Raw genomic sequence first — 26854 nt, 5'->3', positions numbered from 1 at the left:
ACCAGTTGTAACAATAATAAAATCCAATTGATACGTAAGTCTACATGTTTGAGACTTAATTTACAGTTACTGCTATAAAGTTATTCTGACCTCCGTCGTGCATACTGTCTCATAAAGATAACAGCAATTGAAAGCAGTGTAAGTGACGCTGTATAAAACAGCAATGTGTGTTTCATGTTCATGGACGTCTTGTGTTTTCAGTCCTGATATACTAATTGTCCAGTGTTTTGAATGGATCAAAGTACAGTAAACTCGCGATTATCCGAACCCCGGTTAGTCAACCCTCTGAATTAACCTGAGTCTTATTAATAATATATATATAAATCGTCAGATACATACGTTGTAAAGGTGAATACTGGTTGATGCAAGTACAACAGAAGTTGTGATACAGTCTATGTATTCTGAGTGACTGATCGGACTGAGTAGCACAGTGGTTACCGCATCGACACAATAATCTAGGTCCAGTGTTACTTTTTTTTTTTTTTTTAACTTCGGTATATACCATATACGAGAGCTGGAAAGAAAAAAGTGGCAACAGACAAATCATTCACGAACCCTTTATTTGGCAATCATGAAACTTCTACAGGCTTCAATGTAATCCCCTGCAGCATGTTGCACTCTTTGCCAGATGTGGGGAAGTCGCAGGATACCAGCAGCGGTGCCCCCTTTGTTGATGTCTGTAAGAGAGCGCCCTATAGCTCGAAGTATGGCATCTCTGCTGCGGAAACGCATCCCTCGCAGTGGTTCTTTCATAAAAGGGAACAAATGAAAGTCACATGGACTCATGTCCAGTAAATAGGGTGGGTGCTCTAGAACCTCCCACCCCCATCGTGCAAACAGGTCCCTCACAACGGGCGTTGTCATGCAAAACAATGGGTGGATCCCTGATGAAGTTGGGTCGTTTCCTGCGGAGTGCAGGACGAAGATGTTCTTCCAGAAACCTGCAGTAGTACACTGCATTGATCTGGTTCGGAGGAACTGCATGCATCTCGTGAGCACGTTAACTTAGGAAGATGAAATTCGGTATATTGATACCTCACTAAAAATAAGGGGACACGTCACTTATGTTTTTTTTTAAAAAAAAAATCAATTTTAAGAGAAGAATGAGGGGTTTTCTGTAATTTCTTTCTTCACATTTAAATCGACGATGTCTGTTGTTTGTGATCGCGTCACGGACAGCGGCGCAAATCTGCCTTCAAAATGAAGGGGGTGGGGGGTTAGGCCGTTCCAATATATATATTTTTTAAAGCGATGTCCAAATTTATGAAGTTGAAAAACAATGCTGTGGAGGATCAGGGGAGCAGAGGTGTCGCTAACATTGGGACACGGGTAGATTTAAGGCTTATTCTGGGGAAGAGAGAGAGGGGGGAGGGGCATCAGTGAAATCTCACTTTCCTTTGTGGCAATCGGACACAAATCATTTCTCCCAAAAAAAAAAAATTTGAAATCTAATTATTGAGGGGACAGTCTCTCAGTTTCAAGATTAGAGAGGACATGTTCCCCTTATCCCCCGGGATTTGGTCACGGAAAATGGTTAAACAGTTTGAAGCGAATTTTAGAACTACCTCAAGCTGGGATATCATCATGTAACTTTACTTAAAGGGTGTATCCTAAGGAGAAGAGGGTTAAAAATTCATGCCAGAAATATATCTTATTTAGATACTTTCATAGGTATGTGTATCCTGAGGGGTAGAGAAATTTCATTGTCCTTGAACTTAATTCTCCCCGTGGAAAGAACAGGCACTTCAGCTAGTGTAGAATCAAAAATAATACGGCTACATTTCCTTCGTTTTTGTTACATACTTGTGTATTAATATAAACAGATAAAATGTCTTTCTTCATGTGTGTCAGTTACAAATCGAGAACGCTTCACTGGAAAAAGGAAATTACTAAAGATCCACTTATATCTTCTCAACACTAACGGCAGTCAGATCGTGGAACTCTCTTATGCTTTCTTGTGTGTCTGATGGAGTATGTGAAACAGTAAATTGTTGTGTCACAAAACCCTTTAATCGTAAAGTCTGTTGTAAGAAACCAAATTGGCAACTGAAGATGAGAAAAATTTTATTTCCAACATTTCAGTTTTTTTAAAAAAAATATTTCTTTTAGAAAAACAACATCCATTCAATAATTTTTCTTTTTTTAATCTTTGGCTCTTGAGATACTATCTCAGTATTTGAATGGCGTGTTTTGAGTGAAATTCAGGACGGCTGGCTCAAGAATCATAAGTGTAAGAAGGAATTTTATTCCCATTCTGTATTACATAAGATAACCCACCTCTTTGTTACTCTAGAAAACTGTGTACTTTCTTCTTTCTAGAAATAGAAATATAAGCGAGTGTCAGTGGTGCAAAGTGTGTCCCACGAAACGTGTATGGGACTTTGCGGATTCCTTGTGCGTTATTATTATTTTTATTATAATTATTTTTTATTTCTAAGTTTAGTTCAATATCTCATGATTATGTACCACGGTTAAGGGAAACTGTGATGATACGGATAATAATGGTGGCATGGCGAAACCGCCCCGAGAAACCTATGCACACGATGTTTGTCCACCACAAAACGCACTTGGCAGAAGCTTGGATCGAACTAGGAACACACGCCAGACGTGAACTACCGCAGTCCCACTAGAAGGGCTCATAGCGGGTCACTTTTTTAATTAAAAGTTACTTTTTTTTTTAAATTTGTCACTAAAAGTTACTTTTTTGGGAGGTAAAGTGATTTCTTCATGTGATTTATGTTTTGCATTGGCAGTTTTCTAAGAAAAATATTATAAAAATAAATGGAAAAAGGCAGAAACTTGTTACTCATTACTCTTCTGAAAGCTTCAGTACTTGCTGCCACATATGAAACAGTCAGCTTTATTCTCACTTCAGCTTTTATTCTTTCTAAAACACAGTGGATGGTTGGTGGATGCTTAAGCTCTCAAGCTTGGGTTGAGAACCCTTCTGTGGCTGTTCTTTCTTCTATTATAACAGTCTTTTAGTTTTCTCTCGTAATAGTTAACGCTCCGCTCGACATTGTGTGTGTGTTTGTGTGGTTCATCATGTTCGTCTTGTGTTATGCTTCTTGTATGTTCCTCTTAAGAGTAGGTGATGAATTTGAATATTTCATGGCTTTGAGAGCTCTCAATGCTAAGTTAAATATAATGTCTGGGATGAAGAAATTTGGACATAGGACAGAACTGGTTCCACTTACTCAGAAGCTTCTTACATTTCGACGGCGAAAGTGCAAAACCTCGTAACTTATCAAAACCAAACTTTTCGGGAGAGCAATAAAACCGTTCTGCTTTTACATTATCTTATATGCGATACGAAGTTTTAAAAGTTAGTTTTTCACTTTTTTTATTTTATTTTATTTTTTTTTTTTATTTATTTATTATTGGGTTTTCGTTTAAGAGCTTCTGCACACACGTAGATTCAGATGTGGGGAATTGAATGCAACCAAAATCTCAAATTCCATAAAAAGTGGAGATACGAGTTTTTGCACTTTCACCATCTCTGCTTACCGTAACTACAAAGCATACTTAGAAAACCTAAGAAAGGAGGAAGCTCAAAAAGAAGTAAAGAAGAAAAGATGAACCAAAACAATAAACAAAGAGAGAGGCGATGGAGAAATTGACAAAGGAAAAAAGGGGCATGATGAGATTCTGGTCACTTTTTCGTGTGCTTTTGGTCACTTTTTCGTTTGCTTTTGGTCACTTTCAACGATTTACAAGAGACCAGACCACTATGAGCCCTGCACTAGGGAATTCCATAGTTCCGTGTGTACACTAGGACAAATATGCATAAATGGTATTTTAAGTAGGAATGTTGTTTTAAATATACGTACAAATAATAAAACCCAATTTTGCCCAATAAAACCCACTGGGCTAGGTTTTTTTCTTTCTTAAATTATGGGTTTTTTACAGCCCTGGTTGTCACACACTGCGGGATTTAAATAAATGGAAATTTCTAGATTGTGACTATTAAAATTAACCTAACATGAGGCTAGAACTTGTGGTTTATAAAGATTTTTTAATATATTACTATAGTCGTGTTTGTACCTTTATGTATATCAGGAGAATGTATTTTTATACATGAAGCAAAATTAGAAACGAATTGGTTGTTCTACACCACGTGGAAATTTGTGTTGAGAAGGAAATATACGTGACGGTGTTATTAAGGTCATCGAGAGAGGAATTAATTAGAGGCGTCATGGTGGTAGTTACAAGTGGAGGGTTTCAGTAGAAAGGAACAATATTACAATGTTGCAGCGTTGTAACACGTGTTTGTCAACTGAAGTGGAAGGAGCGTATCTATAACTTCTTATGTGGTCTAAGTACTTTTCACTGTGTTTACTTGTTTCATTGTAGCCAATTCTTTCTGAAGATTTATGTTATGTAGTACTGTGTGCGCAAGGAAAGGTGGCTTCTGACAGTTGGGTAGAGCACGTGGAGTATTGGAGGCGCTGTTGCCAGAGGCTTAGCAACAGAGAAAGCAACTCTGGCGACAAACTTAAGACGTTTAATAAGTCTTCTCAACTACCGGTAATAGCGCAGTCGGTGACCTTCGTTGCCTTGAAACAGCGTGGAAGAATAGTGCTGTGATTGGCGAACAATCCTTCCTCTCGTTTTGTTTACAACATGTGCAGCTATCTGTCAGAGGCCTCTTTTAAGTAACTCGATAGTAGCTTCCGGGACCACTCTAATTTATGAATTGTACAGTTATCTTAGGAAAAAATCAATAGATTCAACAAATGAGAATACTTTGTGTCGAACATTTAATTCTGCAGTGCTCAGTGGCCCAGAGGTCCCGGGTTCGGTTTCTTGTGCAGCCACTGAATTTCTGCGTGATTGAATTGAAACAAAACATCAAAATCCAAAGAATGTACCCCAGATTCAAGTATAAATTCAGGCTTGACGTAATTATTTTGATGATCTTGCTTTGTTTCATTTGTTCATCGTTTATTACACTGTTTGATTTGTAAGCATTGCTTTTTGTTATTTTAAAGCAGCGTTTCTCAAAGTGTGTTGCGGGTTCCACAAAGAGTTCCTAGGGGTTCCATATAAATTGACCTCGAGGAAGGAAATAAAAAATTCTTCAAGTCTTTATCTCACCTAAAAGTTGGTTTGAATTTTGGGTCCTTCGGAATTCGTTTTGGAACTTTGAACCGGAAAATATATATGAATTTTTGAAAAAATAAAAAATGACAACAGCTCCTTTCTGACACTTTTTTCGAACCGTAACGAAAAGATTTTCAAATTCGAAAAAACTAAAAATCTTCTGGGAGAGCTATTCTTCTTGTGCGAGTGGGGAATTTAAACTTTTTGAACTTTTTTCGATGTGCAAACCAATATCAAGGAAGCGAATACAGTGTAGAAACGGAAGTCTCTATCTCATCTAGAAGTGGGCTAGAATTTAGATGAGTTCCTTAGTATTATTTTCAAAAGATTGGCATTACGATTATAAATTGTCGAATAATTTGATATTATTTTCGTGGGTTCCGCCACTTTATTTTGGACATGAAAGGGTTCCACGAATGAAAAAAGTTGGAGAAACGCTGTTTTAAAGAAAAGAAAGGTTCTTTTGACGATCATTAGAGAAGCGTATTAGTTTTTTCTTTCGTACGTAGCTTTTCCTTTTTGTTTCACACACAGAATATAAACGAGACGACAGCGATTTCTTCTTGCGTTATATTACAGTGAATGACTCAGCGGAATACTCTTGAAGTGGCAACGGTATGTAACACGCGCTCCTTCAACTGTCAATTCATTTCTTGTTTTGGTCCGTATGTAGTCAATGACATTATCTTTATTTCAGTTATGTAGGGGGCACTTGGGCTCATTGATTTGATTCCCGGCCAAGTAAGTTTGTGGTGGACAACATTGTGTCCGTGGGTTTTCTCGGGGTACTCCAGTTTCCTCACACATTCTCATTGCACTAGTTCTCCCATCATCATTCACTTGCCCTAATCATCCGTCTTCTGTAGCCCAAAGAGCATAAACGTGGGACGTTAAACCGAAAGATTTCATTTCATTTCAGTTGCTTGTTATGGTAACTGACCTGATGTAAATGTGCGAAGCTTTTTTCACGTGAGTTCAAATTAAACGGCGTGACAAACATCTTGGCATTTGAAGGCGGCGCTTCAAGTTCCCTTTAAATGCTGCTAGCAAATGAGAGGCCAGCGGTATTGCCACATTTATTTTCTACACATCCACGTCTATCCTCTGCCATCTGATCGTGCTGTAGTTCGTCTGCTTAGCCATAGCCACAACCCCTTAGCACTCGGCAACATCGCGTAAAAGCGTGCGTTTTATTCGTTTAGCTGAAATGCCAAGATGTTTGGCACAGGCTGTAGGTATACTGTTTTCTTCCGTCTAAAATACCAATTGTAAATATTCCACTTGAGTTATTCTTACGCATGAGGAAGAAACGTGTTATCTAGTAGTAACATAAACGTTTTTTTGTTTCAGATCACAGCACTTATTTTATGGTATGCAACCATATCATAATTCTTCGACTCCTGGATCAGGAGGCTATCCTAGAAGAGGAAGGGGTCGACAGGTAAGATTCTAAGCTAAGTATCCTAAATACTAACCTTTTATATACTATGTTTTTGTATGAAAATGTGAAACTTTTCCTTTCTTTTTGAAAGTATTATCAAGACGACAAAATAGTGAGGGATCAAAAAGTAATTAGGTTAGTGTAGAAAATAAACAAAAAACATCAGTAAATACGTATGTCTTACCAACGTTAATATATTATGATTAATACCTTCACCATTGATTTAGAATTTTTTTTTAAAAACAAGGGAAAAAAAGGAAAAAGTAGATAATCTTCGCAGCAAACATTTGAAGATTAACAAGGAAGAAGATATGAGACTTCCCCGATAATCAGGGCGCACTAAACAAAGGTTTGTTTCCTGAAAATGCTGTCTGAATGGTCAAATATCGTCCATTTATTTTGAGGGAAAGAAAAATAAATTGCACAAAGGGTCTTTCCTAGTAAGATAGTGAAATCGGCCCTTGATCCAAATTGGGTCGCTATTGACCCAAAAGGTTACCCTTGATCTAAAATTACCTCTGAAAATTTTTTGACCCCTTCCTCCTCCCCTTATCGAATTATCGTACCATACATGGTCAAAATTGAATATTTTTTAAATTTTTGTGGGGGTGGTCGAAAAATGTTGAAAGTTTAACAAATTGTAGATACTATCTAGATGTAAATGTGCATTTTTTTTTCAAAACCATCGATGCGTATTTTCTTTATTTTTTGGGTGTTTAAAATTTCAAAAAAATGTAGAAAAAGTTTGGGGGGATACTGATTTTTTGGTTTAAAAATTTGTTATACCCTTAGGTACAACATACATTTTTTTTTGGGACCTGAAAGTGATGGCAACATTGCCAAAAAATAATAAAACTGAAAACAAACGTGTTTTTCGCACAGTTTTTCCACCATTTTAGGGCCCTCAGGGTGAGGGCCTCTTCAAACAATCCTGTGTTAAAGTTCACAATTTTCATTTCTTTTACGTCCCTTCCGCTTCTGTCGTTCTTCGGCTGCTTCGATTGTGTCCATTTCGGAATAGAAATACCAAATATATCTCTATAACAGTGCTTCCACTTCAACCGAATCTTGCTCAACGAAGTTACACACACCTCGCGTCGGCTCCTCCTATCTATCAGTCCTTGCTTTACTGGACGCACACAGTGGCGCGCTCTCTACCGCGAGCTGTGTAACTTTGTTGTGCAAGAGTCGGTTGAAGTGGAAGCACTGTTACGGAGATATATTTGGTGTTTCTATTCCGAAATGGACACAATCGAAGCAGCCGAAGAACGACAGAAGCGGAGGGGACGTAAAAGAAATGAAAATTGTGAACTTTAACACAGGATTGTTTGAAGAGGCCCTCACCCTGAGGGCCCTAAAATGGTGGAAAAACTGTGCGAAAAACACGTTTGTTTTCAGTTTGGTTTCGTTTTGGCAATGTTGCCATCACTTTCAGTTCCCAAAAAAAAAGTATGTTGTACATAAGGGTATAACAAATTTTTAAACCAAAAAATTCAGTGACGTGCCCCCCTCCCCCAATTTTTTCTACATTTTTTTGAAATTTTAAACACGCAAAAAAAATAAAGAAAATACGCATCGATGGTTTTGAAAAAAAAATTGCACATTTACATCTAGATAGTATCTACAATCTGTTAAACTTTCAAAATTTCTCGACCACCCCCGCAAAAATTTAAAAAATATTCAATTTTGAGCATGTATGATACGATAATTCGATAAAGGGGGGGGGGGGTCAAAAATTTTCTGAGGTAATTTTAGATCAAGGGTAACCTTTTGGGTCAATAGCGACCCAATTTGGATCAAGGTCCGATTTCACTATCTTACTTGAAAGACCTTTTACATACAGGTACGAAAACTAGCTGTCACAGAGTAGTTTGGTATTAGTACTTACCACACCACCTTCTCCCCAACGTTGTCATTCAGTGGATAGATGAAGTAAAGTTACATGAGTTCGTACGTACTACGATCATAGTGGATGCCAGGGTTTATTAAGAACAGTGGCGGCTCTTGAGCACTTTTTTTTTTTTTTTTTTTTTAATCGCTACAAGTCTTAATTCCTGTGTGTATAAACTTGTAACAATGAAATTTTAATTTTTAACGATATGACTTTTCTAAAGACGCCATTGGCCGGAAAAGTGTCAGCCACTTATTTCTTATTCATTTCGTTGTAATAAAACTGGAGAATAAGCAGCTAGACTATGGAAAGGACTTCAGAATTTAAGTATCTTTACAGATGTAATGATTTCTTATAATTAATGACTTGTTACAACTGTTTAAATATTAGTATCATGTTGAAAATGTAATACTAAGACAGTGTTTATTTATTTTAATTTACAGAATCCTGGAGGGAGAAGTTATCAGGCAACAAGAAATGTTTCTTCTTATTCTGAAAAGCACCAGAAACAGTATGGCTCAAGCATTTCGTCATATGAAAGATCTACTCAAAAGAAAACGGTGTCTTTTGAGAGGAACACAAATGCAAGGTCTTCTCGTGGTAAATCAAATAAGGCTCTCTCTCTCCACCAGAAGCCTTCACAAATTAATTCATCAGTGACAAGCCCGGGAGTATCTAAAACTAAAACGGCGTCGCAAAACACGACAGTGAAGAAAGCTTCTCCCAATAGCAAAATACCTGTTGTCAAAGTATCACTCGTAAATGTGTCGCCATCGAAAAAGATATCTCCTCGATCAAAGAAACAATCTCCGAAAACAAGCCCAGTCAAGTCACCTGCAAACAAACGAGTTTCAAAATCACCTAGGAATAAGCGTCCTTCGTTGACTGTTTCTTCACCGAAGCAGTCGCAAAAGAGACGCTCAATATCATCATCAAGAAGCTCACTTGCTTCACCGTCATCTGTTGCGGATTCCTCAAAGAAGGAATCTCCAAATAAAAGGTCTGCATCTGAAAGCGGACTGGCATTGGAGGTGAAAGATGCCTCACCTAAAAAGCGAGCAAGATCATCATCAGTGAAGTCACGAGCGTCAACAGAAACCAGTCGCTCATTGTCACCTGCGAAACTAAAATCTTCGCCAACAAAGTCGGCTAACAAAAAATCTGTCAAAAGTAGATCTGTGTCGCCAACTAAGAAGGCATCTGACATGGAAAATTCTGACGATAAATCAACACGCAACGAGGTGAAATCATTGCCAGCAAAGGAAAATTCGCCTATGAGATCACCATCAAAGAAGGCTTCAACTACAAGATCTTCATTACAGTCAAAGAAAACACCGACAAGATCTTCATCACCTTCAAAGAAGGTTTCACCTACCAAATCTTCACCACCCTCAAAAAGGACTTCACGTGGAAGATCTTCGTCACCATCAAAGAAAGCTTCAACTACAAGATCTTCGTCACAGTCCAAGAAGGCTTCACCAGAAAAATCTCCATCACCGGCAAAGAAAACTTCAACTAGAAGATCTTCGTCACAGTCCAAGAAGGCTTCACCAGAAAAATCTCCATCACCGGCAAAGAAAGCTTCAACTACAAGATCTTCATCATCAGAAAGTGTTTCAACTGCAGTATCGTCGTTAGCATCAAATGCGTCACCTGCAAGATCTTCGTCACCCTCAAAGAAGGCTTCAGCTGCAAGATCTTCATCATCCTCAAAGAAGGCCTCACCGAGAAGATCTGCATCGCCATTAAAGAATTCAGCTTCAAGATCTTCATCATCTTCAAAGAAAGAATCACCAACTGTGTCAAAGAAATTTTCACCGTCCAAACAGCCTACCCAAAAAAGAAGTTCCTCCAGTGAAAGCTCGCCAGCCAAACGTACAAGATCTGGAAGAACAAGATCTCGCGCTTCTTCAGTAAAGAAAATATCTTCTGCTGTTGTTGAGGAATCTTCAGAAAAGCTTTCGTCAGTAAGCTCAGAAACTTCATCACCAACAAAGAAACTAGTTGAAACAAGTAAGTCTCCAGTAGCAACCCAAAAGAAACGATCAAGAGCATCTAGAGCAGCAGCTTCCCGTGAAGCTTCTAGAGATCGATCACCTAAGAAACAAAAAGCCACACTTACAAAGAAAGAATCGCCTAAACCATCCTCTCCACCAACAAAACAGGAGAAGAAAACTCCTGTCAAAAGTACAAGATCTCGCGCGCGGTCACACTCAGCTGTTACTGCAAACAAAAAATTATCTGTCAAAATAGAGTCCTCGAGCCCGAGTAAGAACTCTGCTGCGCCCACGCGAAGCCGAAAACGAGCTAAGAGTTCTCCTTCACCCCGCAAAACAAGGACGAAGCTTACAGCCACAGAAACACCACCACGAAGACGAACATTAAGAGGTTCCATTGCTGTGAAAAAATCGCCCAAAGCAGCTTCAAAAGCTGCTGCCAGTCCCAAACCTAAAGAGGATGATAGTACGAAACAGCTGCTGAAATTGAGTCGGGCAGTAGTCTCTATTAAGAACCTTGATAGTTATAAAGACAAGAGAACTTCTTCTGGTAACAAAAGGGCGTCTCTCAGTACAAAAAAGGAGCTCAAAGCAGAAACAATGACTTCACCTAAATCGATCGATATAGCCAAAACAGTGTCGAGTCCATCAATTAGTTTGAAGCGAACTTCTCTTAGTAGATCTAGCTTAGGAGGCAAAGCGTCTAGAGTAAGCACAAAACTCGAGTCTAGCACTTCTCTAAAGACGATAACTACAACAGTAACCAACGAAATCCGTTCATCGAATATTTCACCACGAGAGAGTCTCTTAACAAGACGCAAGGATCGCTCAGAATTGAATTTTCCAGCCAGCTCGCCAAGAAGTTCTGATTATTATATGCTTGACGAGACCGACGCGTCAGTCAGGGCAACTCTTAATAATGAAAGTGAAGATCAGCTTAGTGATACATTCCATGAATCTGGTCGGAAGCGTTTGAACAAGTCTGTCCGATTGGATTCAGTAGTGACGCCAAGGGTCTCTAACTACAGGAAGACACCTGTACCAGATAGACTTAGGAGAACAAGTACATTGGGTAGGTATATCACAATTAAATGCATTTGGAAGAATATCATGATTTTATTTTTTTGAAGTTTTGATCTTTGGTTTCATTCGAGAGTTTTGAAGCATACACAGTGTAGCAATTAGAAAACGGGACTGGGTCTGTAATAAAGTTAGTGCAGCGTTTTCCAACCTTTTTCAACTTGCGACACAGTATGGGTGTAACTTGAATTCTCGCGGCACACTCATAGATATTATTTGTAAATATAAAATACCGTTTTAGTTTTTCTGTGATTACTGATCTCCCTCCCACAGAGAAGCAAGCTCTATCACTGGTTTTACCCCCGTGGTAAATCATTATGCGTATTTTTTTATTTTAATTTAAAAATAAAAAACAATTGCAATTAAATATTGGACACAGGTTTTTACAAATACACTTTTTAAAAAAAAATTAAAAAAAACTGTATCCAACCTTTTACTAAGAAGGCAGTACTAAATAACAAACGAACAAATAAATCTCTTGTACTTTTAAAACACACATGTAGGTAATTTGTATGCATGTTTGCTTTGTCGAAAGGACTGAATAATATTTTAAAATTTCAAGTTACGAAATAGTCTGCAACAATAAAGAAGTAATAATGGCCATAGCAATGATAACAAATACTTTTTTCAATTTTCAACATTAAAAATGTACAGAAAAGTAACATGGTATGAAACTTTGAAACTGTTGATTCATAGTTGTGTGAAATACGAATATACATTTTTCCTTATGACTTGCAATTTGCTAGCTATTAATAATTTTGTTTCGATTTCCTCGCGGCACACCGGTTGGGAAACGCTGAGTTAGTGGATAACACATGGAATTGGATATTGAAAATGAGAAACATCTTTTGTCCACACACAGCTTTACACAATCTAGTAGGTCTTGGATTACTTCCCAAAGTTCTGGACTGTAATAATATTCTAGGCCCTCGTTTCTGCTTTCTAGATAGTGGAAACATCGTCAAAAAACAAACCTTGTGTGGTGCTTTTAATTTGGGGGAAAAGGAAGTAATTACAAGGAACAGGGTTGACGAATATGCGGTTAATGGTAACACAAACCGTTTTTGCGGGCAAAAATTTGCGAACCATCACTGAATTGTATTTTGGTTTTTGTTTCTCCATTGAGAAACAGGGCACGATACACGAATACAGCTTTTGTTTCTTGTAAATTCCTGTATTATTTAGCGAAGAGTCTGCTTATTCACCCTTACGAGATGTATTCGGTCATTCAAAGTGATATCTCGAAATTTTGTCAGCCATTCCAATTCTTCTGATTGAGCTGCTTGGACCATCTCCCACAGATTTTCTTTCAGAATATCTTGTGCCATTCAAAAACATGGCAAAAAAAGACAGTAGCCCTTATAAACCTCTTTCAACATTTTAAATTAATCCGTTAGAGTTCAGCCTAAGCGCATACAGAACTTTATATTTACCCTTTGTTCTATTGTTGAAACGGTGATGAGGTATCACAATCCAGTCAACACTTAGCCACGTCATGCAGCACACTGGAGACTGGCCGAGCTGGGAATTTATGTACACGTTTACAGGATTACACGCAAGATCCACCACTACAAAGAAAACTTCATGTCAAAACTAAGTTTGCAACAAAATGTGAGTCTCGTTTCCCAATATTTTGTAAGCGAAGAAGAAAGTACTATAGTCATCCACTACAATAGAAATGCAGATGTATAAAAACAAAACATTTTTGTATAATGTTCTTATTAGGTTTCAATCTAGCTATAACTAAGATCTATAAATAAAATCTATCACCAAAATATTAACTATATATTAATAACTTATATTACGAAAATTAAAATAAAATAAAATCTTTACTTGAGAACCCGAGAAAACCCAGGGACACCATGTCAATCACAAACTTAAAAGATTGACTATCTGTCTCCTCAGTAGGACCCATTCAAACATTAAAGTTCCATGAATGTCAAGAAGTATGAGCAGCATTGCCTTAAATTTGCAACGTTTTTTTTTTTTTTTTTTTTTTTTCAATCTGGGGAACCGGAGCATTTCCGCAACATACATTAGAAATGATCATATACTCTAGCAAGTGTGGTTCATTTTTTATGTATTGCAACATGTCTGCACACACTTCTTGACTTCACTATTTGTTCCTGCGAGAGATTTTTCGGCACAACCTTGGCACAGATTTTTGTCGTGTTAATTATTCTGTGATAACTCGCCAAACAGATCTTTTGTCCAAGTTCAGTAGTTCAGCCACTGTATACACACTCATTAACTCGCGTGCTGTGTTGATATTTATGTCAGAAACTGAAAACCTGCTGAACGATCTTTCTTTTCAACACTTTCCCTTACTGCCGAGAAACGTTCATGCTCCAATAACACTTGTACACTCTAAGAAATAGATATTTTCCATCGCAAAATACGCTTGTTAACATTGCACCCGCTCAGAGGTTAAGAGCTTGAGAAAATACCTCAAGATAGTTGTCGTATGGTTGTGACTTAATGTATTTACCTTCCAGCTAGGCTATATACAACCAACTATGTGTTCCTTTTGTATCCCTTCCTCTCTGTCCCTAGCTGTGTGTGCGAAAAAAAAAACTTTGTTTTTCATATTTTGCTTTATATTTGTCAAATTGTATTATCAAATCCACTTTCATGAAATGGTTATAAAGTATGTTGACACGAGAAAATACGCATATATCTAGTTAACGAATGCAATAACGTAATAAAGCTGTTCGTGTATGATTAAAGAGTGGATGCTTTCGACTTTTGTATTTTGATAATTCTGGATATGATCCTCGTTAGAAATTTCGATTTTCCCTCTTTCTTATTCACGTAAGTTGAATAATGAGATAAACCAAAGTTAGTTTTCACCATGAAAATATACATACACAGATAAAATCGCCCCTTAGGAGCTTCCACTGCATTTGCCAGGAAGACGATTTTTCTCGGTTGTAAATAAGTTACTAACGGTTCCCACTTCAGAAGTGGAAAATACTTCTTGGAGTCAAGGCGACAGGTCATGTTCGAATCTCACGTCAAATTATAGTTCTATGTCACATATAACCATTATTCTGAAAATAAAATTTATTTTGGAAAAGATTAACTCTATTTACAGCAGACACATTTCGTGGTAGCAATTAAGGAACAAGAAAAATGAAACACAAATGCGACGTTTACAGTATAAACAGAAACGCACTTTCATAACACTAAAACTGACCTACGATCTCATGTGTAGACTATAACGTCTATATGTGCTCGCTTTTAATTAAAACATTTGGAGTTGGAAACACGTCAGATGTCTTGAGTTGGCAACGATCAGAGCTGTTGGTGGTAGTATGGTAGGGCAAAGTCCGTACTACATAAGGAGTAGTAGCACGTCAGTGCAGTAAGCTGAGCAGAAAGTTATGCGCTTCACTAATGGACGCTCATCTAAAAGCCTTCGTTATACCTAGAAACTCCTGTAACATTTGCGCTTAGATCGATATTCTGTCCACATATCACTCAACTAAAAGCCATCTGCTAGACCTAGAAAGCCCTGTAACGAAAGCATTGGGATCAATGTGCTGACCACACTTCATTCCACTAAAACCGTCTGGTATGCCTAGAAAGCCCTGTTACAAACGCGTTAGCGGTCAGTGTTCTGCCCACACATCACTCAACTAAAATTATTCTGGTAGGCCTAGAAATCCATAAAAATCTCGTTGGGGTTTGATGTGCTAAGCACGTATCACCTAGTTAAAAGTCCGCAGACATAGTTTGGAGCTGTAAATTGCAGGGAATTTTATTATTATTGCTGGTAAATGAAGTGCAGCGTGATAGCTTTACGAATTGGATTCTGAGAAAAGACCCTAAACTTCAAATTAACGAACCTACCAAAGCCCTCCTCACAGAGAATCGAATCTGGGAGCATGCCCACAGAAAGAATGGGCTTTACTTGGCAACAAAGAGACATGCATTATTCATGTTGATTTCGTTGGAAATATTGATCACTGACATTTCGAATGTATGAAACATTTAAAATAATATGGCAATTAAAATACTTAGTGACACATAAGATCTGGATCAGATACCTAATAAATTTCATATGCTGTAAAGCTCAGATTATTCACGGAATTAAGTGGCAAGGGCACCGCGGATAGCGAAAATCGCGGATACCCTTTTAAAAAATGAAAATTAGGTCCAAACATGAAAAAAGATATTTCAGCTTTTTTTTTATTATTTTTATTTATTTATTTATTGTAGTACAAAAAGCATAACATTTTAAAATATGTACAGTACAGCAATACAGTAGTGAATTTGACAGAGTGGAGCGATACACTTGCCTACTTGGGTCGTTAAGGTCAGTGATCAGAAAGTGTAAAAACAATGACCAAAACAAGAGATCAAGAGCCTGCCACTCATCCACAAATTTGAAAAGGCCTATAGGATTACGATGCACAATAAACCTGTCAGTAAGTTTCGTCCTTCGCACTGTAGGGCTTTTTTTTTAAGGTTCGTAATTAACCCTCCAGAGGTCGCCTGCGAACTCTCACTCCGCAGTGAACAATGAATGTAATTTACTACCACGCAAATCACTCTTCCCAATTCCCGTTTTTCATACTTTACAATAATCAGAGTAGAGTTACACTTCGAAACATGCACTATTGTTGGAAATATTGATTTTTACAATGCAATTTATTTTTGTTTTAGAATATACAGTACTTATTTGCATGCAGAGTATCGGTCCGCAGCGATAATTCAGCGCTACTGCAGCAGGGTTAAAAAAAAAATCGCGGATATCTGAAAGTGAATACTTCGTTTCACTTTCAGACTAGCCTTTTTTCGGTACAGTATGGTTAGACGTGTGTAGTAAATGATGTCTCACTCAAAACTGCCAAGACTGGGCAAATTCAAACTTGACGTAGACGGAAGGGGGATGGTGCTTCAACACGACACTAACCAATTCACTGTAGCTGCTTCTATTTATGAAATACTAATTGTTGGCGTCCAAGCCTTCGGCCTGCTGTACATTAATCATTCATAATTAAAAGCTCTTTTTTAAGTTTGAGTTTATTCACCAACCGAGGAAAGAACATCGACACTCCATACCATATTTTTTTATGCAATTTATTCAAGCTCTTTGCTATACGTAACAGTCCCGCAGGTAGCGTCAGGTAGGCAAGTAATAGCGCACATAGGACGTCCATTAGCGTGACTGTTTGCTATTAGAAATTAGCGTGCCGTACTGAAACGTTCCGTTTATTATAAGGAATACAATCAATACTTTTTTGTGTGTGTGTGTTACATCTTATATCACCGAAAATATTGCAAGTGGTTAAAATCATTTAAGTTAGGTAGGGCACGTGACTTACAGGAATACATGGGATAGTTTGGAAAGTTACTGAAAAAATGATTCTTGGGTAGGCCAGGATGATACAGGAAGATAATGCAAGGGAAGTTCTGAGGAACAACAGCCCTGACAGAAATGGAGTAGTATGGGAAGGGTACAGTGGCAGGATTTTGTTTCTGTTTCGTCATACCTGCGGATTCCTTAACTATGTAGCTTGCTAGTTAGTGGTAAGTAAAAGTCTTAAGGATGTACAGTAATTAAGCATTGTTTTACTATTTGATTTACAGGATCCCCTAATGATTCGCACCTGTCTGGTTATGACTCGCCGAGGTCACAGCTGATATTAGGGATGAAGAGAAACATGAATTCCTTGCTGAGCAGCACGAGGGATGACGAATCAAAGCACTCGGACAGTTTACCAGGCCCGAGTAGTTCACGCTCCGATACGGAGGCTTCACAGAGTGACAGCTCAGTGGATGAAAGAGACCTAGAAGAGGAACAAGTAACTACAAACACTACTGGGAACCAATGGAGAGAAATGCGAGGCGGTCGACGAACAGAATATTCTCAGACGAAAGTTAAGAAGCAAGCTACTTTGTCAACCAGCAGAGTAGTTGCGAATGAGTTGTCTTTATCAAACGGAGAGGACACCTCAGGATTTTCAGATGAAAGCCAGGAGAATATTGAATCAGGTTATGAAAGCAAGGAAGAAGATCTTAATGACACGAAAAGCCAAAGAAATTGGTGTAGTGTAATGTAATTGGTTTTTTAACTTTTATTATATATATATGTTTTTAAAGGACAAAGATTGATTTTAAAAATACTTTTATTATGATTTAATTTATGATTTTTTTAAAAAATCGTTTAGCAACAAAGTAATACCAGCAACATCATTTTTTATATATTCGTTTTACTTTTAAATTTGTGTAATTAGTGTACACAATTAGGTCAGTATTTTTAAAATTCTTTTACGAGGAAACAGTGGTAGAAATCACGTTGTGTATCGTGTTATTTTTTTTTCTAATTTTGAGCACAATTGTTTTGTGCATGAATGGTACAAACTTTGCACAAGTAAGAAAATACAAACACCGTTGTAAATACATGCAAATATTTTTGGAAAAGTAAATTTGAGACATGGGAAATTACATTACTGCCATTCAGTATGAAATATGACTTTTGTACTGTTCTAGAAACAAATTCAGGTATTTTCTCTGATATCACTCACTACCTGTACATAGGAAGCTGCTAATACTGCTTTAGGTAATGATCATGGATAATTTTAATGTACAATGGGGTAGAGATTATACAGATATTGCTTCTTTTGAGATCTCGAAATAAGTTTATTTCGATATACGTACAAATTATTTGAGTGAGTAGAGTAAAAGAAAAAACTGGTTTAGTCAAATGTATAATTATTCTTACATTTACCACTCCTGTTTGTGTGCAAAAACTGATTTTACTTCTAAAAAATATCATTTTTTTTTTAACAAGGTATCAAAGAAACCGAAAATAAATTTATGAAATGATCGTCATCCAATGTGTACTGAACAGAAAGACGTTGGGTTGTCCTAGAAATTTGTATGAATTTCTCTGGTTAGGTTAAAACAAAAAGATACTAATACCAAACTTGCATTCAGTAACTTTTAAGTATTCTGCTACACCATATTAACCTCTCTTTCTGGCAGTTTGTGGAAAGGTTGTGTCTGTTTTGAAGCAAGAAAAATTAAGCACGTTGTTGTCACTAGTGCACTGTTGAATTTTTTGTTAGGCGAGTAAGTCAAAAATTGTAAACAGAAGCAACAACTTACACAATATCCCTGTAATTGAAAAAAAAAAAAAAAAAAAAAAAAAAAAAGTTTGTAAAAGCATTCAATATCGTGCTAACTATTCGCTCGTCTTCACCCCCTGAATGTTATGGTAAACAGGTGTTTATCCCATTTTACTGTAAAATTTTTCATTTCATTTCCGGAGGATATCGAAGGTTGAAAATTAGTCAGTATGATTGTATCGGATAAATTGTGTAGGTAATATAGAACAAATATAGCAAGAAACTTTATTAAATCATGTTAATGAAAAACACGCGTATTAGCCTCTTGACCATAAAGCGGTACGTACATTTTGAAATTCGAATTCTGCACTGTGGGTTATTTTGGTTAATGCCTTATTTTCTCCCCTTTCCTTTGCTCTAGTATAACTTTTATTCTCATCCTCCCTTTCAGATTTGTTCTCCAACACAATCTCAGCCGGGTTTAAGCACTGTACACGTAGTAATTATGTTGGAAAATCCTTGTTTTAAAGAAACTATAATTTTAATAGGTACGGTTTCAAACCCGTTGACAGTTCACGTAGCTTTCACAGACATATCTGATGAAATTCATACAAACTTCTTGGACACACCGGTACAAAACATTTTTAAGTTTTCGTAGGTAATACTATGTAAGTACCTTCATTAAGAAACGAATAATAATAACTTGTGTATATAGTAAGCAATATTCAAAAGTTGAGAAAGAAAATACATTTAGATACCCATAATATTCAGTTCGTTGCGGATATTCATATCTGTAATACGGACATCTTTTAAAATACGGATTCCTTTCCTTTTAATTCATACAGCAATACTTCTCAAACTTGGTAAGTTTCTTCAGTTGTGTAACCGAGTAAAAAAAAAAACTTAATGTTATTATGCACTAGTTCAATGTATTAGTTTTATACTAAAAGTACATATTTAGAAATTCTGATTAAAAATTAATATGAAATGTTGTTACTGTAGTGTTATTTCCATTTAAATTTGCAGTATGTCGTTATCGTATAAATTGCTTAGTGCTCGAAGGCAGGAATATAAAAATAAATCTATAAAGGTAGGTAGTAAAGTATTTACTTAAAGGGAATTATTTTTGGGACCTGGTAAATTATTTCCGAAGCTGTGATACAGCAGTTGAGAAACCTAATATACTGTTGTTCGAAATTCGCGTTTTACCGTTTTTTTTTTTATTTATTTATTTTTATTTTGTTTACTTTTTTTTTATGATTATTTCTTAATATCTAAATCAAGTAATGTATTAGTATGGAAACAAACGAAATAAAATCGCAATTAGACTTGCATTGTACATGTATATCATTTATGTGGAATTGTTATATTTGTTGATGATGTATTACATGCTTGTGACAACTTCTTCACAAAATATTCTTTGCAGTAATTTTAAATCATTAATACACTTCTGTGGGTTCATATTACGAGGAAAACATGGCATATTCAGCTTCAGCCTTAATTTTGTTGAAGCTAAACATATTTTTACGCGTAGTTGTTTCTCATGGTGTTTTGCTGCATCTGTAAAATTGATAGATTGGTATTTATGTGCTTTGTCAGCAGCGGGGTTACTAGGACGAGATCCATACTTTAAAAGTGGAACCTGAAGCTTCTGTAGTGCAATCGGTGATGTCTCACTGGGAGTCAAACCCGGGATCAAGTACTCCAAAGCCTGGTGTAGCCACTAGACCAGCGATGAGGTCTGTATCGGAAGTTGTTTCCATGTATACCTGTATAACAATTACCAGCAACAGCCCATACCTCACCGTTGATCCTATATAGACTTCATCGTGGCTAAACAGTCATTTTTGATTTGTTCTCTGGTGGAAACTCATGTGATTCGGATGCCATGTGGAATTGTAGGTGTACGTTCCATATGCTTAGTCCTATCATAACTTGAGAGACTTAGTTGAGACATGTCTGAAAGGTTATGTGAACATTTGTCACTTTTCATAAGTCGCGAAATCACTGTTAACACGCATTATCTCCTGCGAGAAACACACTGCTTCAATAAATGAGTGCTTCAGCTGCCGATGTTTGGAATGCCAGTTTCGTACAAACCATTCCCTTCAAGTACTGATCATAATCTTTAGTCGACTGGTTTTAGGTTCTGGAAGCTCTATTGTTCGATCAGGATGTGTCAAGTAATTCCGTCACTTCCGGTGACAACGAAAGTTCAAACAATATGGCCGCTGGGTAAAAGAAAATATCGACTGTATATGTTTGAGGTACGCTCCCTTACTTATCCGTTGAACACTGTGTTTGTGAGGCGGTGGACGATTGTTTCGATACATTTGCAGAAATGTCCACTCTTGTTGACAAAATCACAGCTAAGTAGTACCGTCACTTATTCTCCATGGGCCCACTAAATCATTGGCTTTTTCACGAAGCCTTCGAAAGATTAGTGCATACATATATTGGCGGTTAAAAGTTAGTTTTATTGTGAAAATGTTCTCAGCCGCGTAGTCCGTTCTAATTATGAAGTGAGGAAATGATTTCTGCTCCTGTAAGCCAACGTATCTGTCGTGTCATTACGGACCTGTATAAGGAATTTTGTGTATGTACACTGCGTAAACGACTTGCCCTACGGCATCCGTCTTAATGTATCTGAATGTTTCGAAACAGTCAGCATCCTCAGGGTTCGATAATTTTGGAAGGGTAATGCGACAGCTTTTTAAAATGTAATTTCCGTAAATGCTCCATTCGATGTTCGTCATGTGACACAGTACTTTTAGTCAATTGTTTTTCATATAGTGCCTGTTATTATTTGGATACAGTTTGTAATGAAGACAAATAGTATCGGAGCCAAAGCAGTCAACTGTATTGTCTAATTTTTAATACTGACTTTACGCCATCTAGTCAAACTTTGACTCAGAACCTATGATACGACTAGATAACCTCGTTGCTGAAAAGAAAGAAAGAAAGAAAGAAAGAAAGAAAAAAAAAAAAAGCTAAAATGTAATGCAACTGAACTATACCTTGACGCTCTTTTGCCAATAATTTGGGAATGTATTAATCAGTTTGATACTAGATTCTGGCAACTTATACATACTCTATATCAGCGTTTCTAAACTTTTTTTCAAGTGGAGACCTGGTCAGAATATTCCATATACCACTTTGCTTTTGTTCCTCGGAAAGCAAATTTATCTTTTTTAAAACATATATATAAAGGTGTACTTATATTTTAAAAATAGTATTATTTTCCGTATTTTATGTTATAGAAAAAAATGCATTTTTAAAGAAATAATTGAAAACTATTAGGAATATTTTATAATAATACTTCTACACAAGCTATTAGAATTTGTATAATTACCATGTGTCTGTCTGAGATTCTCAATTATAATGTGTGATACCCAATTCATTTGAATTCTATTTCTTCTGAGTTTCTTGGACTAACGTTCAATCTAGAAAACTATATTAAAATTGATTCATTCGTTCCTAAGTTACTGGTAAAAGGACATGTAGAGAAGAGCTTTATATTTAGAAACTTACAATACACCATTCAAATGTTAAGCATCAGGCATTTGAAAGAACGTAGGCTTTTTTGTATTGAGCAATACTATACTATTAATCCTAACTTAGTAGTACACTCAAAGCAAATCCATTCAATGTTAAATTTAATGCCAGTGCTTTAAATGTACTTGTTAAGATAATATGTATTTTCTATTGTCTGCTTATCCGTCATACAAAAATTAATTTTTTAATAATTGATTACAATGTAATGAACAAATATGTGATTATAGTAATGCCTTATTCCATGAAGTTGTTTGCCAGTTGATTAGTAATGTTGTTATGGATGAGGGTGCCTTTGTAAAATTACCGTTGTTATAAATAAATACAACTATAAATCTATTGACAATCTGATTTTGTAAACTGTTGACGTATGAAGTATATTTTTTCTCGAAAGTGTATTTTCGTAAAATCTTGTTTTACCAGTATTTTGTCATATTAATATATTAGAAAAATATGTATTTTCAGTATTCATGAATTGTCAAATTGACGAACATAATACAGCTGCAACAAAAGTATAACTTTAAACGATTGAGATTGACCATATGTTCTTTATGGGTTATATAACCAGGAGTTGTGTTTGTGATGATGATAGAATGTAGTGACGTTTCGAATAGTCTAGAAATTTTCAGGTTAAACAAGTAAAGAGAGTGCTCGTTAAGTTAATTTGATCAGCACCTACAGTATGTCAGATGTTAATCAGCAAATTACTGGAGTGAATCAAATATCTGATAAAAGGAACTTGGTTACTACTGTCTAGTCGTTGCTATCAGTATTGCACGAGGAGAAATCAAAAAGTAATGTCTCCTTCGTTGACAGTAAGGAATAAATTGTAACACAGATTATTACCTAAATCTTTTATACTGTTAAACACTCAATTACTTTCAACACACGTAATAGTATAATGCAAGTTTGGAAAGTTCTGGAAGTTTTGTACCCATGATTGCACAACTGATTTCACCTTTTCCAGGTGGTTAATTAACTAGCACTAGGCTGTCTATCATATGCATAAACAGATGGAAATTAGAAAGGATCAGATCAGAGCTGTAAGATGGATGAGAACTCCCAAATTGGTAATCGAATAATGACGTATAGAATACTTGACGCCTATTCACAGAGTATTTCTGTGTTGATTGATTTTTGGGATGTGGAGAATCCAGTAGCGTGATATCTTGGATTGAAACTTGTTCGTGGGTCGTACACGTGGCCCCGCGTAGCGTAGTCGCTAACGCTCTCGCCTTCGGTGCGTGTGGTCCCGGGTTCGATTCCCGATGGGGGCACTCGATCGAAACGGTGTAAAACGCCTTTTCATGCCAGCCACCCTGAATGAGGTTTTCCTCATTCTCACCAGGCAAATGCTGGGGTGGTGCTAAACTTATAGGTTACATGCCACTTCCTTCCTTCCCTTTTCCCCGACAGTGTGCTTGCCGAGGGACGTCATTCCTCAGACGTGACGTGCTAAATGGCCATAGATGCCGAAAGCCCAGAAATCTAAATCCGGAAGGTACACTTATCCACGTTCCGCCCAATGATATTTTTGAAGGATGCCTGCCATTCAGTTTCAGATGCATCCAGGAGCTCTTGAAGCGCCGCCTCCAATCTTCCATCTATTATTTGCGTTGAAATCCACGTTGAACAACTTTAGTTCGTGGCAGGTAATCTGAGGCATTGCAAAACCTGTCTGTCGCGAGTTTGAATTCCGCTCAGGATATACGTGTTGTTATTTCACCTTTTGTTTCATTTTCATCATTCATTTCTCAGCGTCCTTTCAGTCTAAAGACCACAACCAACGTTTTTTGTATCTCAAGTCAGAAAATATCTCATATACAAAACCAAGTGACACATTCAATGTTCAAACAACATTGTTAATTGCAATTCGTTCGTCTTCTCGAATTAACTCATCAGTACGTTGACGGAGCACTTTTTCTTAGGTTGTTTTCAATTGCGGTTTTTCCATATTCAGTGCAGCATATCATTAATGTCTACTACAGAATCTCAATAAACTTGCAGCCAAATACGGATTTTCTAATGTGAGCAACTCTCGTCTTAAATTTGATGACAAGTCAACAATTTAGCTTCATGATTTCGTTTACTCAATTTGGAAAAAGAAAAATACATTAATAAGGTAAGGGTAACTGTGTGGCATTGCATATAGATACAGTCATTCGAATTGATCAGATCTTTTCAATATGGAAACATTACTTTCTGATTTTTCCTCATGTTGATTGGATTGTTTATGCATATATTCTTCAGGGTTATTTCTTTCAACTAGTAATAATAGTGTTCATTTATGCATGGAAATGCATAGTTCAAAACCTTTTTTCTTTCTTTTTATATTTATATATGATTTTTTTTATAGTTTATTCCTATGTAAAGTAGAAAAATACATATTTCAGTATTATATGGTTATTAACAGAAGAATTACGATAAAAAATGCGAAGTCATAAATTTACTTAAATTTTGTGTGAAGCAAGGCTTGACTTCTTATTTTTTATTTTTTAAATACTAAAATGATGTGTTAATGACTTATCGTTTTTATTGCTTATTTCTCACGATGCTGATTTAACATTGAAAATTTAGGGGTCACTCATGGAATGAATTTAAATAGTTTTCTTTGGTGAAGATTGATGAGTTTATATATACGTTAAGCGTGAATGAATGCATTTGAACTTTCTTTAGTATGACTGGGTAAATGAATTTGAATACAAATTTATTTTGTTTGACTGAATGAGTGATTTCTTTAAATAATTTTCTTTGACAGAATGAATGAATAAATGTGCATAGCTTGTTTTGCGTGAATAAGCATTTGAAAATTTCTTTGGCGTGAATGAATGAGTTGCAGTAGAGTTTTCTATCTTGTGCAAACAACTGATTCTCGGTAATTTACCATAAACTACAGTCATTTTCCCCACTCACTTCATAGTTCATAGATGTGGCGTTTTGCTGCCGACTGACCATTAGATTAGAAACGTTCACTTTTACTTTATCCCCTTATGCTGTGCCGGGATTTGAACCTGATGCATTTGGTGGAGCGCAGATCATCTTGCAAGATTGTCTGGCGCAGAACAGACCTTTCTCATTACATTATTTGAGCTTCAAAAGAGCCTGATTACAAGATCACGCCGCAGGTCCTGTTCAGTAGGGGTCATGTGATGCTTACATGTATGCATATTCTCATAATTTGAGCAAGGCTATATGATAATATATATATAAGAACACAATCACGTAACAGTTTCAACACAATAACTGTGTCTTCATCACACTTCTACTTCTGGTTGCTCGGGAGTTGGTCATCTCTTATATACTCTCCGGAGATCAGCTTTTAATTAGGCTCCGCCCCTTCACTAAAAAAAAATGACGCTTGTGTTTTTTACTTTCACTTGTTAGCCGCACACGTATCCAACTAAAAGTTCACTTTGTTGCTGCATACATTCTGTCCGCTAATTATCCTTATTAATTTGTTCTCTTTCTTTCTTCCTCCTCCTATTAATTTGTTCTTTCTTCCTTTTCATCTCCCACTCTTTATCGAGAATCCTGCATTACAATTCATCTCCTGCCTGCCCCTTGTCTCCTGCCTTCATAATTTCCCTGGCTTCTTTCCATTTTCTCACCAATGTCCTGTTCTTCTATGACCTCTGCTCTTTCCCACCTATCTTGTGGTTTGTCTTTTTTTTTTTTTTTTTTTTTTTTTTTAATACACATTATCACATAGCCTTGCTCAGTGTGTTATTGTGTTTTAGCACAATATGGGAACAAGGCCTGTTAGAATAGTCATAATTTGAATAAGCAAATTTAAGAATTAAGACCCTAAAACCTCAGCATAAAAGCGTCTTGAAAAATTCGTCAACACTTTTAATAACTTCGGTCACTGTGAAGTTGATAAAATCATGATTCATAAAAGTCCGTAGAAACAAGAAACAAAATTCGATGCAAAATATTCAGTCGTTCCTCATTTGTTAATCTGAAAATGAAGAAGATTCGAAACGTCTCTTTCTACGTAACATAAATAGTTATGGTTACAAATAATCTTGTTGATATATTTATTAATAGTTGGTGGGAAATGGTAATAGGTGAGAGAGTTAGAATACACTGAAGTTATTTTGTTTGAATGATGCGTGTTCAATAGTACTTTTGCAGCAGATTATTTAAAGCAGTTTTTAATCGATTGTGTTTATACTTAATCAGGCATCTGTAAAATTTCTAATGTATTACGTATGACTACTGCTTTATAATTTCGGTTTGTAGAGATTACTTTTAAACATTACTTTTGAATTTATATATTTTTCAAGGTTTTATTGAACAAAATAACTACAAAATGTTCATGCATTTTTGTAAATAATTTCACATGTTTATCACTAGTTACCCCAATAAAAATTCATAGTACTTCTTAAATTTGTTTGTAATATATATATATAATATATACAAAGTTGCCCAAAAGTAGGTATGCAGTCCCGTACCGATCAGCTCACTGTAATTTATTATCAAACAGGTAGACCTAGTTTCTTAATTATTTGTTCGTAACGTCTATTTACTTATAATTTAAGTCCGGAACAGTCGAAGCAAATAAATACATAAACTAGAATGTTATACTTAATCAATGCGGGGGTGTATACCTACTTTTGGGCCACCCTGTATAATAAACTCCCTGGCCAAATGACTTGTCTCATGTTAATACTTAGTACTTCCACCCTTAGCATGGAATACAGCTCTCTCACGT

At 36.4% G+C, this 26854-nt stretch overlaps 1 protein-coding gene across 2 annotated transcripts in view; it reads left to right on the top strand.

Annotated features, from left to right (window-relative positions):
- Positions 1–25832, top strand: part of LOC145667103 (uncharacterized) — a 35309-nt gene extending 9477 nt beyond the window's left edge. For both annotated transcript variants that reach the window (XM_081734837.1, XM_081734839.1), the window contains exons 3-5: positions 6454–6544; positions 8879–11504; positions 17108–25832. In XM_081734837.1, the coding sequence (XP_081590963.1) occupies positions 6454–6544; positions 8879–11504; positions 17108–17580 (3190 nt within the window). In that variant the 3' untranslated portion in view covers positions 17581–25832. The remainder of the gene's footprint in view (positions 1–6453; positions 6545–8878; positions 11505–17107) is intronic.
- The last annotated feature ends 1022 nt before the right edge of the window (positions 25833–26854 follow it).

The sequence above is a fragment of the Thermobia domestica genome, chromosome 12, assembly GCF_964235325.1.
Source record: "Thermobia domestica chromosome 12, izTheDome1.hap1.1, whole genome shotgun sequence".
Classification (NCBI taxonomy): domain Eukaryota; kingdom Metazoa; phylum Arthropoda; class Insecta; order Zygentoma; family Lepismatidae; genus Thermobia; species Thermobia domestica.
Note: the sequence above shows the minus strand (reverse complement) of the source record. Positions and strands in the feature narration are given on the sequence as shown.